The sequence below is a fragment of the Dendrobates tinctorius genome, unplaced genomic scaffold, assembly GCF_039654945.1.
Source record: "Dendrobates tinctorius isolate UK_male_01 unplaced genomic scaffold, ASM3965494v1 ptg000063l, whole genome shotgun sequence".
NCBI classification, from domain to species: Eukaryota; Metazoa; Chordata; class Amphibia; order Anura; family Dendrobatidae; genus Dendrobates; species Dendrobates tinctorius.
This window is the reverse complement of record NW_027361731.1, coordinates 33,383,663-33,398,481: the sequence shown is the minus strand read 5'-3', so window position 1 is coordinate 33,398,481 and position 14,819 is coordinate 33,383,663. Positions and strand designations below refer to the sequence as shown.

The window sequence follows — 14,819 nt, the reverse complement described above, 5'->3', positions numbered from 1 at the left end:
GGCATAACACCGGCTATCAGGAGATGGCCCCGACTACCGGGAATTCGATGCACCGTTGTGCAGGCCTAGAGGACAGTTTCGTGTTCCAGAGAAGGAAAATGTTTTCATGTTTTGTTGTTTATTGTTTTCTCCTGAACTAGCAGGGATGCAGGGGAGAAAGTGCTAACGTTAAAGGAAGGGGGAGTATTCCTGTTCTGTTTTAAAATGTTGTGTTGAAAGAAAAAAAGGAAAAAAAGAAAAGGGGTTACTCCGGTTGAGTAACTCAGGCTGGTTTCACACTTGTGCTTTTTTTTTTCCCTATATTTTACATGGGGTGCGCTTAAGTGCGCATACACATGCGTTTGTACGCGTTTGTATGCGCATGCATTTTTTTGTAGTGTGCGCTCAGGCGCACAAAATGCATCCTGTTGCATTTTTTGTGCGTCTGACTTGCCCCCAAAAAACGCATGCGCACGCAATGTGTTTTTTTACAGCAAAACACCCATTGTAGACTATGGGTGCGCATACGTGCGCATTGTAATGCGCAGGTATGAGCAAAAAAACGCACCGAAACCCGCAAAAAAACGCACACAACGCATGATGCGTTTTTCCATGCATTTGTGTGGGCAAAAAAACGCGCAGCAAAAAAACGCAAGTGTGAAAGTAGCCTCATACTGTTATTAACCCCTTTCCTTCATTGGACGTAATATTCCGTCCATCTGGCCTGGGCCCTAAGTACCATGGACAGAATATTACGTCATGCCCTTTAATGCGACATCACAACTTAAGTCGCGGTGATCGCATTAAAATGCAGACGCCATCTAACCTCAGGATAGATGGCCTCAGCATCCCGGGCAGTCTCCACCCTGGCCTGCCCCTCTGTGAGCTGTGATTGGCTGTTCAATTCAGAACAGCCAATCACAGCGATTCTCTTTGTTTCAGCCAATCAGATTGGCTGAAACAGGAACCTAGGCTAGGATCGAGTACCGATGTACTCAATCCTAGGACCGGTGCCTGGAAACACCAGGCACCGGAGAAAAGCACCCAGAGTGGCGCGATCGCCGATCTAATCGATCGCGCCAATCGCAGCGCACAGCGATGCAATAGCGCCGCTGTGCCCTGCCGGTACCAGCCCGGATCGGTGCTGTAATAGCACCGATCCTAGGCCAGAGACTAGGACAGGCCCAGCAGGGCCTGCAGGAAGTGGTTGGCGCGATCGATTAGCCACAGGGCACAGCTGCGGTCACGCTGTGACCGCTCTGTGCCCTGCTGATGACCTGGCCATGACCTGCCTAGGAACGGAGCTGTGAGCTCCAATCCTAGGCAGTTACCATGGTCACCAGGCAGAGCAGGGATTAGTGGGATCGATGTAATCAATCAATCAATCAATCAAATTTATTATCGCCGAGTACATATTACATATATACAAGGAATTCTTTGTGGCAAAGAGGCAACATAATATATAACAACAGATACAACAAGTAACATCTAACAAGACAGATACAGTATATAGTCTACACATGACGATTTAATTGTTGAACAGAGAGTGGATAGAAGCTGTTCATATGGCGGTTGGTGCTGCATTTGGGGACTCTGAAGCGACGTCCTGAAGGGAGTAGTTGGAATGAGGAGTGTCCCGGGTGAGAGGGATCGGATGAAATTTTCAATGCGTGGGATCGAATACTCTTATCATAAAGATCCTGGATTTTAGGCAGGGGGGAGCCTATAATTCTCTCTGCTGTTCTGAAAGTCCTTTGTAAGCGGAGTTTGTCATGCGCAGTGGCTCCCCCATACCAGACTATCAGAGAGGAACAAATCACAGATCTGATGACAGCATTAAAGAATAAGATCAGCAGATTCTTAGACAAACCATATCTTTTCAGCTGACGCAGGAAGAAAGAAAACTACTGTTGATATTTTATACAACACTCCAGTGTTCCGAATGGTCATGGTCCGGATGCGTTTTCAGGCCATCCACAAGTTTCTGCATTATAACGATAATGCACAGTGTCCCGCACGAGATGACCCCAACTTTGACCGTCTGTTCAAAGTTCGGCCTGTCATCGAACACTTCAACAAAAAGTTTGCTGAAGTGTACGTGCCCCAAAGGAACATCTGCGTGGATGAGTCCTTGGTCCATTTTAAGGGCAGGCTCAGATTCCGTCAATACCTGCCCAGTAAGAGGGCCAGGTACGGAATCAAACTCTATAAGCTGTGTGAGAGTACCTCAGGGTACACCCAAAGGTTTAGAGTGTACAAAGGAAAGGACACCAGGATTGAACCACCTGAGTGTCCTCCTGACCTGGGAATGAGTGGGAAAATTGTGTGGGATTTGGTGCACCCACTGCTGGATAAAGGTTATCACCTCTACACTGATAACTTTTATACCAGTGTCCCACTCTACAAAGCCCTCTTTGCGTGAGGTACCGCAGTTTGCGGTACTGTCCGCAAAAATCAGAGAGGCCTCCCGAAGACACTACTTGGGCAGATGCTCCGAAAAGGTGAGAGCAGGGCCCAATGTAGCGACCACCTGCTGGTGGTCAAGTACAAGGACAAGAGGGATGTCCATCTCTTGACCACCATACACAGTGATGGCAGCGCCCTCAGCACTGTACGGGGTACCTCTACACAGGTCCGCAAACCTGAATGTGTGCTGGGGTACAATAAAAACATGGGGGGCATTGATCGCTCCGATCAACTCCTCCAACCGTACAATGCTTTGAGAAAGGCCAAGGCGTGGTACAAAAAGCTGGCCGTGCACATCGTCCAATTGGCAATGCTCAACGCATTCCTATTGTCACAATGTGCATGCCCCAGTGATACGTCGTACCTTGAGTTCCAGGAGGTAGTGGTTAAGGCCCTGATGTTTGGCACTCTGGAAGGAGCGGGCCCCAGTACTTCTGGAACTGAAGGTGCTCGTATTGTACCAGGTCAGCATTTCCCGGGGGAGGTCCCGCAAACTGGAAAAAGAGGTAAATCGCAAAAAAGGTGCCGAGTGTGTTACAAAAACGGAATACGCAAGGACACCATTTATCAATGCGTCACCTGCCCCGAAAAACCTGGCCTGTGTATGAAGGATTGCTTCAAAAAGTACCACACCTCAATGAACTACTAAATTACTTTACCGGAAACATTAGATTAGTTGGTGCACATCTAGATAAGTTCCTTGGGGGTCTAGTTTCCAAAAAAGTGTCACTTGTGGGGTTTTTTTACTGTTTAGTCACATCAGGGGCTCTGCAAATGGAAAATGACGCCCGCAGACCATTCCATCTAAGTCTGCATTCCAAAACGTCACTCCCTTCCGATCCCCGACGTGTGCCTAAACAGTTTTTTCCCACATATGGGGTACCAGCGTACTCAGGACAAATTGGACAACAACTTTTGGGGTCCAATTTCTCCTGTTACTCTTGGGAAAATTAAAAATTGGGGACTAAACGATCATTTTTGTGGGCACAAAAACGGTAATTAGACCTACCGGTAATTGTGTTTCCAGGAATCCATCCTGACAGCACGATGGAGGACGTCCTTCTTATCCACATTGGGACAGGAAACCACGAGAGCTCAAAAGGACCCTCCCCTCGCCATCCTTCAGTGATTTTTCAAAGTAACACATCTGGATGGATGCAAGAAGGTTTTTATTCAACAAATTTCCACATACACATGTTACATCACAATAGTACGGATGAATATCTTAGGGAGGGAACTAACAGTGCTGTCAGGATGGATTCCTGGAAACACAATTACCGGTAGGTCTAATTACCGTTTTCCAGGTCACAACCTGACAGCACGATGGAGTAGTACCAAAGGAGACTGATCCTAGGGTGGGACTACTGCGTGGAGTACCTTTCTGCCAAATGCCAATTGTGCGGATACCACATCTAATTTATAGTGTCTAGAGATGGTACACAGACTGGACCAGTATGCGGCCCTACAGATTTGTTCCGCCGAGGCTCCCCCCCTCACTGCCCATAACGTGGCCATGGCCCTGGTTGAGTGGGCTTTAAGGTTCCCTGGGGGATTCTGCCCCTGTGTGCTATAGGCTAGACTAATTGTGGACTTAATCCATCTTGCGATTGTGGATTTAGCTGCTTTCCTCCCTTTATTCGGACCACTGTACTGAATGAAGAGATTATTATCCTTTCTCCAAGGCCTGGTTGCGTCTAGGTACCTGAGAACCGACTCCCTGACGTCTAGGCTATGGTAGGCGCTCTCTTTTTTATTCTTAGGGAACTGACAGAATGAAGGGAGTACTACCTCTTGATTCATGTTTGAATCTGAGACCACCTTTGGAAGGAAAGCCGGGTCAAGTCTTAAGATTAATCTATCGTCAAACACCTGAAGATACGGGTCCTGGATAGACAGGGCCTGAAGTTCTCCTAGCCTCTTTGCTGACGTGATCGCTACCAGAAATGCTGTTCTGATCGAGAGATTACCAATCCCTATGTCTGCCACTAGCTGGAATGGGTGCTTACATAGCGCATTGAGGACTAGGTTAAGGTCCCAGGGGGGAACCGACTTCCTTATTAAGGGCTTCAGCCTCTGAACCGCCCTGGAGAAACGGGCTACCCAGGGGTGTGCTGATAGGGCGCAGTCATAGAACACACTAAGAGCCGCGATCTGTACTCTTAGCGTTCTGGGTCTAAGACCCTTTTTGAACCCTGCCTGCAAGAAGTCAAGAATCTTTGGGATATTGGGGCAGTCAGTCTCAACTGTCGTCTCTCCACAGAAGCTGCAGAATCTTTTCCAGATCTTGTTGTATATTGCGGCGGTTACCGGTTTTCTACTCGCCTGCAGGGTAGAGATGACGTCGTCTGATAGGCCTCTTGATCTTAAGACCTGCCGCTCAGGATCCAGGCCGACAATTGAAGTGCCTCTGGCTTCTGGTGCCAAACCGGGCCCTGGAGTAGGAGGTCCCTTCTTTCTGGAAGAAGAATGGGTTCTTCTTCTGCCATCTTCCTGAGCAAGGGGAACCAACTCTTCTTTGGCCAGAATGGCACTATTAGTATGACTCTGGCTTTGTCTTCGTTGATCTTCCTGAGAGTCCGCGGTATGAGAGCGAGAGGCGGGAAGGCGTATAACAGGCCCCTGCTCCATGATTGGGACAGAGCGTCGATTCCTGCCGAGTTCCCTATAGGGTTCAGAGAGTAGAAGTTCCAGAGCTTTGTGTTCTGCTTGACTGCGAACAGGTCTATCTCCGGCGTTCCCCACCGGCTGCATAGGCTGTCGAATACCTCGCTGTTCAGCTCCCATTCCGTTGCGACTACTCTTCTCCTGCTGAGAAAGTCTGCCACCTGGTTTTTGTCGCCCTCTAGGTGCACTGCTGAGATCGAGATGGTGTTCTTTTCTGCCCATCTGAAGATCTGTTCGGCTAGGTGCTGTAGTCCTGGGTGTCTTGGACCGCCTCGGTGACGGAGGAAAGCTACTGTCGTGGTATTGTCTGATAGTACTTTGACATGCCTGTTTCTCACCAGTGACTGGGCCGACGATAATACTTTCCATACCGCATGAAGCTCCCTGAAGTTGGAGGACTCCTTGCTGTCCTCTCGACCCCATCGTCCCTGGTAGTATCTTCCTTGGACATGTCCGCCCCAACCCTGCTGGCTTGCGTCTGTGGTAATTATGACCTCCGGGAATTGGATCCATGAGACACCGGTGCGTAGATTCTTTGGAACAGTCCACCAGAAAAGGGAATTTCTGACCCGGTGAGACAATCGGATCTTTCTGTCCAACGAGCTTTGTCTTCTGTCCCAGGAAGATAGAACTGCCCGTTGTAGATCTCGAGAGTGGAACTGGCTCCACCTGACGCAGGGAATACAGGATGTCATCAGGCCTAGAATTTTCATGGCCTCCCTGATAGAGACCCGCTGTCTTGCGAACTGGCGAATCCTTTCCTTCATGCTGGTCTGTTTTCCCTCTGGAAGGTAAGACATTCTTTCTTCTGAGTCTAATATTACTCCCAGGAATTTTATTCTTGGCTTGGGCATTAGATCTGATTTTTGCCAGTTTATAATCCAGCCCAAGCTCTGCAGCATGGAAATCAAAGACTGACAGTCGAGCCTGAGCCGGGCCACTGAATCTGCTATGATGAGGAAATCGTCTAGGTAAGGGACCACCGTGATATTTCTGATTCTTAGGTAGGCCACTACCTCTGCCATCAGCTTCGTAAAGACCCTTGGGGCTGATGCTAGACCGAAGGGGAGGCAGCGGAACTGATAATGGTAGATCCTGCCCCCTTTCCTCACTGCAAACCTGAGATACTTTTGATGGTCTGGATGGATGGGGACATGGTAATATGCACTCTTTAAATCTAGAGTACACATTACCACCCCCTTCCCTAGGAGGGGAATTGTAGATTTTATTGATTCCATCTTGAATCTTTTGTATCTTAGCCACCTGTTTAGGGGTTTGAGATTTATTATAGTTCTGGATTCTCCTGACGGCTTCTTTATTGAGAAAAGGCTCGAGTAGTGCCCTCTGCCTTCCTCTCGCGCGGGTACTGGGATGACTGCAGCCGTTGTCAGGAGGTCCTGAATGTCCCGCCACATGGGGGAGGCAGAATGGAGGTGGGAGCTGGTTATCAGAAATCGGCCTGGAGGGAGGGAGTCGAACTCTATCCTGTACCCCTGCGAGATCACCTGTAGCACCCAGGGGCTGCTGGAAATTTGCTGCCACTCTCCTAGGAACCCGAGCAATCGCCCCCCTACTCTGGTGGCGTCATTTCCTTCGGGAGTTTGACCCGGAGAAGATGGAGTCTCTATTCCTGCCCCTGCTCTCTCCCCCTTTGGGGTAGCTCCATCTTCCAGTTTTCCCCTTCCCTCTGTAGTCCGTTCTTTGGTTAAAACGGGGCCTACGAAAGGGCTGATATTTTTTACGTTTCTCTTCTGGGAAACCATTTTTCTCGTCAGAGGCTTTCTCGAAAATATCATCGAGCACAGGCCCGAACACCTTGCCTCCCGAAAATGTGATTGAGCAGAGCTTATTTTTGGATTGTATATCCCCCGACCAGCTTTTTAGCCAGATGGCTCTCCTGGCCGCGTTAGTCAGGGACTGATTCCTGGCCGTAAATCTGACGGTCTCCGCTGAGGCATCAGCTAGAAACCCGGTGGCTAATTTTAACAGGGGAAGGGATTTTAGAATAGCCTCCCTTGGGGTTCTATCTGTAAGGTGCTCCTCTAAGTCATCTATCCACAGGTGCATTGAACGCGCTACAGACGCTGCTGCTATATTAGCCCGTATGACCGCGGCCAAACTTTCCCAGGCTCTCTTTAAGAGGCCGTCTGCCTTTAGGTCCATGGGCTCATTCAGATTGGAAGAGTCCTCAAAGGGAATGACTGTCTTTTTAGACACCTTTGCAACTGGGATATCTATTTTTGGGATTTCCCCCCAGACCTTGACCTCCTCTGGGTCGAATGGTAGGCGCAGTTTAAAGTCTCTAGGGACCGTGAGTCTCTTCTCCGCCTCTTCCCATTCCTCCTGGATCATCGCTCGTATATGCGTATATACTGGGAATACCATTGAGGTTTGCGATCGCAGCCGCCCAAACATCTCGTCCTGTACCGATAGAGTCTCTGGGGGTTCCTCAATCTGCATAGTGTGTCTTACTGCACCCAGCAGTTCGTCCGTATCCCCGGATGAAAAGAGATATCTCTTCCCCTTCTCTGTGGGTTCTCTCATCTCCTCCACTTCTAGTCCTGATTCAGACGGGTCCTCCTCCGCCGAGGAGTCCGACTCCCTTGGCCTTTTACCGGATACCTGGGGGATCGGCTGCGGAGTTTGGGGGCATCTCAGGCCTGATACTGAAGCCTGTACCTCTTACCTTATAATGGATCTCATGTTAGCCATGATAGTGGCTTGCTCATCCCCCACTATGCGTTTGGTGCATGCGTCACATAAGGGCTTATGCCATGTGTCCTTTAGTTTTTTGGCACAGATTGGGCACTTTTTCTCCTTTTTCATAGACTCCTTCTTCTCTCCTGGGGTCCCCTAAAATACACAGAATATGTGTCCTGTGGGATCTGCCTACTTAGGGTACTGCAGTAACCTTTGCTGAGGTACTCACGTGACCCTGGCCATCAGGCCCCGTCTCGGTTCTCGCCTTATCCTCCATCTCTGTGCAGGGACGGCTGTGTGGGCCCACCTGCCGCTAGTCAGTGCACCTGAATTGGTGCGCGCGATGTCCGACCTGCTCCAAATCCTCCTGGAGGGGCGTCGCCTGTCGGCTTCCAGCTCCGGGAGCGCGCGGTTCAGTTTGAATCGCCGTGACTGAACCGCCACCCGGAAGTACTGCAGACACCCGGGCCCGTCCCCCGGAAGTGACGCGGCCCCAGGAAGCAATCCGGCCAGCCGGAGAGACCGGAAGTGACATGGACCCCGCGACCCGGAAGTGGCGCCAGGGCCTGTGACGCCGCCGCCCGGAGCGGCGCGGTCCCCCCCAAGCCAGCCCCCTCACCTGTGGCTCCGATGCCTCGGTGGTCTGCAAAGATGCCCTGCGGCGGTGATATGGTGTCGGGACCGCTTACTAGATGCGGCTCTGTAGAGGCGGCCCGGCAGAGGGACATCAGAGGCGACGCCTGGAGTCGAGAACCACCTCAGGGGAAGCGACTCCGGCTCCCAGGAGCAGCGCTACGCTGGGTCTGCTGAGGGACCCTCAGGTGGGTGTCAGCCTGCAGAATTCTTGAGGTGGGAAGGGAAAGGCTGGGCCCCCCGATCCTCACCATCTGCTCGGAATGGTTGGATTTCTCCCGTCGTTCCTATCCGCAGTGGGACAGGAAAAATACTGAATGATGGCGAGGGGAGGGTCCTTTTGAGCTCTCGTGGTTTCCGGTCCCAATGTGGATAAGAAGGACCTCTTCCATCGTGCTTTCAGGTGGTGACCTGAAAATAGGATTTTTTATTTTCACGCCTGGGCAGTATAAAATTTAGTGAAACACTTGGGGGTTCAAGTTCTCACCACATATCTAGATAAGTTCCTTAGGGGGTCTAGTTTCCAAAATAGGGTCACTTGAGGGGGGTTTCTACTGTTTAACCATATCAGGGGCTCTTCAAATGGAACATGACGCCCGCAGACCATTCCATCAAAGTCTGCATTCCAAAGCGTCACTACTTCCCTTCTGAGCCCCAACGTGTGCCCAAACAGTAGTTTTCTACCACATATGGGGTACCAGCGTACTCAGGACAAATTGGACAACAACTTTTGGGGTCTAATTTCTCCTGGTACGCTCTGGAAAATTAAAAATTGGTGACTAAACAATCATTTTTGTGGGTACAAAATAGGATTTTTTATTTTCACGCCTGGGCAGTATAAACTTTAGTGAAACACTTGGGGGTTCAAAGTTCTCACCACATATCTAGATAAGTTCCTTAGGGGGTCTAGTTTCCAAAATGGGGTCACTTGTGGGGGGTTTCCACTGTTTGGGCAAATTGGACAACAACTTATGGGGTCCAATTTCCCCTGCTACCTTTGGGAGAATAAAAAATTGGGGACTAAACGATCATGTTTGTGGAAAAAATATGATTTTTTATTTTCACGCCCGGGCGTTATAAACTCCTGTGAAGCCCTAGGGGGTTCAAGGTGCTCACCACACATCTAGATAAGTTTCTTAGGGGGTCTAGTTTCCAAAATGGGGTCACTTGTGGGGAGTTTCCAATGTTTGGGCACATTGGGGGCTTGTCAAACGCAACATGGCGTCCAATCTCAATTCCAGCCAATTTTAGGTTGAAAAAGTCAAATGGCGCTGCTTTCCTGCCGAGCCCTGCCGTGTGCCCAAACAGTGGTCCTCCCCCACATATAGGGTATCAGCGTACACAGGATAAATTGGACAACAACTTATGGGGTCCAATTTCTCCTGCTACCTTTGGGAGAATAAAAAATTGGGGACTAAACGATCATGTTTGTGGAAAAAATATGATTTTTTATTTTCACACCCGGGCGTTATAAACTCCTGCCCTGCCGTGGGCCCAAACAGTGGTCCCCCCCACATATAGGGTACCAGCATAATCAGGACAAATTGGACAACGACTTTTGTGGTCCAATTTCTCCTGTTACCCTTGGGAAAATTAAAAAACTTGTTGCTAACTAATAATTTTTGTGACTAAAAAGTTAAATGTTTTTTCCTTCCATGTTGCTTTTGCTCCTGTGAAGCGCCTGAAGGGTTAATAATCTTCTTGAATGTAGTTTTGAGTAGCTTGAGGGGTGCAGTTTTTAGAATGGTGTCACTTTTGGGTATTTTCTGCCATATAGACCCCTCAAAGTGACTTCAAATGTGAGGTGGTCTCTAAAAAAAATGGTTTTGTAAATTTTGTTGTAAAAATGAGAAATAGCTGGTCAACTGTTAACCCTTATAAGCTCCTGACAAAAAAAAATTTTGGTTCCAAAATTGTGCTGATGTAAACTAGACACGTGGGAAATGTTATTTATTAACTATTTTGTGTCACGTAACTCTCTGGTTTAAGGGCATAAAAATTTAAAGTATGAAAATCGCAAAATTTTCTAAATTTTCGCCATATTTCCGTTTTTTTCATAAATAAACGCAAGTTATAGCAAAGAAATGTTATCACTAAAGTGAAGTACAATATGTCATGAGAAAACAATGTCAGAATCGCCTAGAATCATTGAGGCGTTCCAGAGTTATTACCTCATAAAGGGACAGTGGTCAGAATTGTAAAAATTGGCCCGGGAGTTAACGTGCAAACCACCCTTGGTAGTGAAGGGGTTAAAGTAGAGGTAACGGTATGCTAACAAGTTGATTTAATGTGTAGTATGTATAAAAATGTGTAACAGGTCCCGGGTACAGGGTAGGATAAAACCGCCGACCATGACTCTTTTTAATTTGATGGACAAAGAGATGGAAGATATTGAGCCAGACAGTCGTCCGTCAGTCAGGTCCCCGACACCACGGACACCCCAAAAGGATGGGCGGGCACTAGCGATGGCCTGGTAGGCAAAAGGCCTCAGTCATGGTGTTCCGGACAGTACAGGGTAACAGAAGGGGAGAGCAGTGGGAGGTACACGCCGTAGAGTAGTCCAGGTGGACCTCGCCAACCTGAAAGAAGTTGTCACGTGGCGTGCGCGCTGGCGGGTAGCAGTAGGCTGCTCGGAGCATGGTGCTCCCGGTTTGGTTCGGCCCCCCCCGCATGTGGCGGGTTTGACCCAACAACCGGTCCGACAACAGACGGTGGACAAGCTTCAGGACAACGTAGGTAGGGAGTACGATTGTCGGGGATGACAATACACAAAGGAAGGGGGAGTGTGAGGAAGGTGACTTGACGGACAGACATGACTGAAGGAAGAAGGGAAGGTTTGTGCACTATAGATGGATAATGGCAATGACAGAAGGGGAACAGCTGGGGAAGATAGGAGTGCAATACCTAGATTTGACCACAAGATGGCAGGGGGGAGCGTAGTTCAGGACTTGACAGCAGCTTAGGGCTTTAGAAACCATTTAGTCATGGGGGCGGGGAGATAGGAACCCAGGAGGGAAATTTCCCGAGCAAGGGGATAAATAGGACAGGACAGGGTTCCAGGCAAGGCTAGTCCCGGGAGGAGCTCAGGAGGAGAAGACTCAGTACGGAGGACTGACGATGGTGGAGAGCTCGACCAGGGGACTGACAGGAAGAGACAGTCAGGGGGTGGCCCTGACACAAAGAACCGCAGGACAGATGAGGACGACGACCTCGGACTGGTGAAGCGCTGGCGGTAGATAGGCCTAGGGCAGCCCCAGTGAAAGATCCGCGAGGAACGTCACTACGACAGAAGGAAGGTGAAGGTACCCGGGCCTGAATATGGAGAGCTGTAAAGCAGCTGCGGTGTATGGCTATGGTCGTCCGGAGGACGACCAATAAACTCGGACCTATTGCAACCAAAATCTGCCTCCGTCTGGTGTCTGTGTCGTCTGGTCGCGGTAAGCAGTGGACCACCCCCCAATCCGGGCCATTACTACAGGACCATGAGACATTCAGCAGCACAGAAGGGAGAGAAGATTCAGCCGATAAGATCTCAGGGATCTAGGAAGCCAACAGCATCTTTACCCTCCGCTTTCTCTTACAGGCCCATCATAATACTTTTCTTCAAGTGATTTTCTAACTTGTCAGCACATTCTACGTACGCTGTCATTTGGCTTTATAGATCTGGGCAGGTAACGGTCAGCGTCTCCTAATCCCAGGGGGTAGGTGGATCTTCTAGGTGACAAGTTCTATAGAAAAGGGCTTTCAATGCCCAAAGTCATTTGAACAGTTTTGGGTGGAGGAGAATGTTGTGGCCTAGAGGCAAAATAGTGATCATGGTAATACGGCCGGACAACACCACCGATAAAGCAGCCACAGCCGGTGACTGAGAGGAATCTGTGACTTCTCTGCATTCAGTGGTTACTACTCACCTGGGTAGTCATATGTGGGAATCTCCTCTTTACACCGCTCATCACCCCTCACATATGTCTCTGTAGTATTAATATGGGTCAGATCTTCACCCTGAAACAAATATTGTAAGTCACAGACAGATGGAGAAGTCCCATCTATGATCAGCTCTAATCCTGCCATCTCCACCGCTCTCATTACACAAGTATAAAACATATAATACTGGTGGATAAAACAAGACTGAGCACAAGACCTTCACAGCCGTCTACACATCATAGGGGAGATCTCCTGACACCTTCTCTCCATCTACCTGATGATCCTGAGGAGCACTGGGATCTTCTTGTTTACAGTCCTGTGGAAGAAGAGGACGGGGACATCTCTCTGGTGTTGTCCTCTTACTGGATAGATCTGGAGGAAACACATACAGGGACTGAATTCATTCTCTACATACAGATAATTATAGGCCGTGTGTATTTAGTCCTGTCTATTACCTGGAGATGTGAGGGGCCGGGGAACCTCCATTATGACGTTCTTGTAGAGATCTCTGTGTCCTTCTAAATACTCCCACTCCTCCATGGAGAAATAGACAGCAACATCCTGACACCTTATAGGAACCTGACACATACAATGATACCGTCATCCCCCGATCCCTTCATAGTGTTACTGTATAATGTCCCAGCATTCCCAGCAGTGTCACCTCTCCAGTCAGCAGCTCAATCATCATGTAGGTGAGTTCTAGGATCTTCTGGTCATTGATGTCCTCATGGATCAGGGGGTGAGGTGGAGGTCCCGTGATTGGGCTCAGGGGTCTTCCCCATCCCTCAGACACAGGGTCTTGACAGCGATCACTAGAGGTCTTCTTCACCACTGTGTAATCCTGGTTATGGAGAGACACATTAATAAATCTCACTACAGACATTCCCAGAGTCCTCACCTCTCCAGTTCTGTCCATCTGTTATTCCCATAGATAAGAATGATGTAATGTGACGTCATCAGAATCTCTCACCTCTCCAGTGAGACGGAAGAGGATCTCTAGGGTGAGGTGTAATATCCTCTCCGCCATCTTGTCTCTGTCCATATCCATCCTTGATGGGTAAATCAGGAAAATTCTCTTCTGTAGAAGATCTTCACTGAGAGGATCCGATATTGTAGAGACCTGAATGAGAAGAAGATGATCCGATGTAACATCATAAGAATCCTGTGTAATAATACAATTACTGGAGATAATAAGGGAAACATATGAGGAGATTTATTATCTTACAGGGTTTAGTTTTCTTCCCTTTCATCTACTAATAAAACCTATATATTTAGGCCACAGACAACAAGCAGTTTCCTCCTCGGAGTCGGCAGCTGAACACGTTCCTCATAGACTCATCTTCCATAACGCTAATTCTCGTCTCATTACCGACACTGGAATCGGCATTAGCAATACTGCAGGAGATATTCATTACACGCGACATGAGAAATAACTCCTTCATGATGAGGACGACATCTTCATCTTCTACTGCGGCTCTAGAGACAGATGTGGCCAGAGTCGGTCACTGCCTCCATCCCCACCGGCCGTCTATATGAAGGTTTCCCGTCTTCCCCGCACTGGAATCTTCTCTCACGTTAGATCTCAGCTCTGAGTCACACACAGAAGTTTGAGGCTTTTCTGGAAGAACAGGACAGGAGAGATCTGAGGCCGATGTCTCCATGTACAGGGTTTCCCCTCGGGATAAGAGGCTTTTCTATCCCTTTCCCCCAATTAGAGGGGACACCTGTGGATATCGGGGTCTTTACCGGCTGCAGTCCTGGGGGGATTTACTCGGTAACGTGGACGTTGGACAAACGTCACCATCAATTCCCATCAGAGTGAAGGAACATCGCTCCTCTATTCAGCTCTATGGATCCAGGATGAAATCCACTGCGGCCCCTGCAAGAAAAGAGCGAAGTCTGGTGAGACCCCCGAGGCCGGAGATTTCTACAGCTGCTCTGTGTGCACAGGACCTGTGATGAGGTCACAGGGGGAGGAGTCAGGGGTCACATGATCAGGAGCCTCAGTGTGTGCAGGACTCTGCTGTGCTGGTTATCACTTCTTATTTTTAGGCTATGTGCACACGGTGCGGATTCTGCTGTGGAATTTTCCGCGCAGATTTTGCTAAATCTGCTGGTAAAATGGCCTGCGTTTTACCTGCAGTTTTACTTGCAGTTTTAGTGCAGCTTTAGTGCAGATTTCTATAATGGAGCAGGTGGAAAACTGCAGTAAAACCGCACAGAAGAAGCGACATGCTGCTTCTTTTAGGCCATGTGCAGATGATGCAGATATCCAGCGGATCCGCAGTGGATTTTACCGCTCAGAAACGCTGCAGATCCGCATTGTGATGTACAGTACAATGTAAATCAATTGAAAAAAAAACGCTGTGCAGACGCTGCGGATTTTTCCGCGCGGTTTTCTTGTGGTTCAAAATATGCAGCATGTGACTTCTTTTGTGCGGTTTTCCTGCTGC

At 48.9% G+C, this 14,819-nt stretch overlaps 1 protein-coding gene across 1 annotated transcript in view; it reads right to left on the bottom strand.

The window, feature by feature from the left end:
• The window catches only part of LOC141094115 (gastrula zinc finger protein XlCGF66.1-like), a 152,941-nt gene extending 138,638 nt beyond the window's left edge, over positions 1 to 14,303 (bottom strand). The window contains exons 1-3 of the mRNA XM_073579851.1: positions 13,592 to 14,303; positions 13,337 to 13,486; positions 13,028 to 13,207 (exon numbers count right to left, since the gene is read on the bottom strand). Coding sequence (XP_073435952.1) covers positions 13,028 to 13,207; positions 13,337 to 13,414 — 258 coding nt within the window. The 5' untranslated portion in view covers positions 13,415 to 13,486; positions 13,592 to 14,303. The remainder of the gene's footprint in view (positions 1 to 13,027; positions 13,208 to 13,336; positions 13,487 to 13,591) is intronic.
• Positions 14,304 to 14,819: the final 516 nt, after the last annotated feature.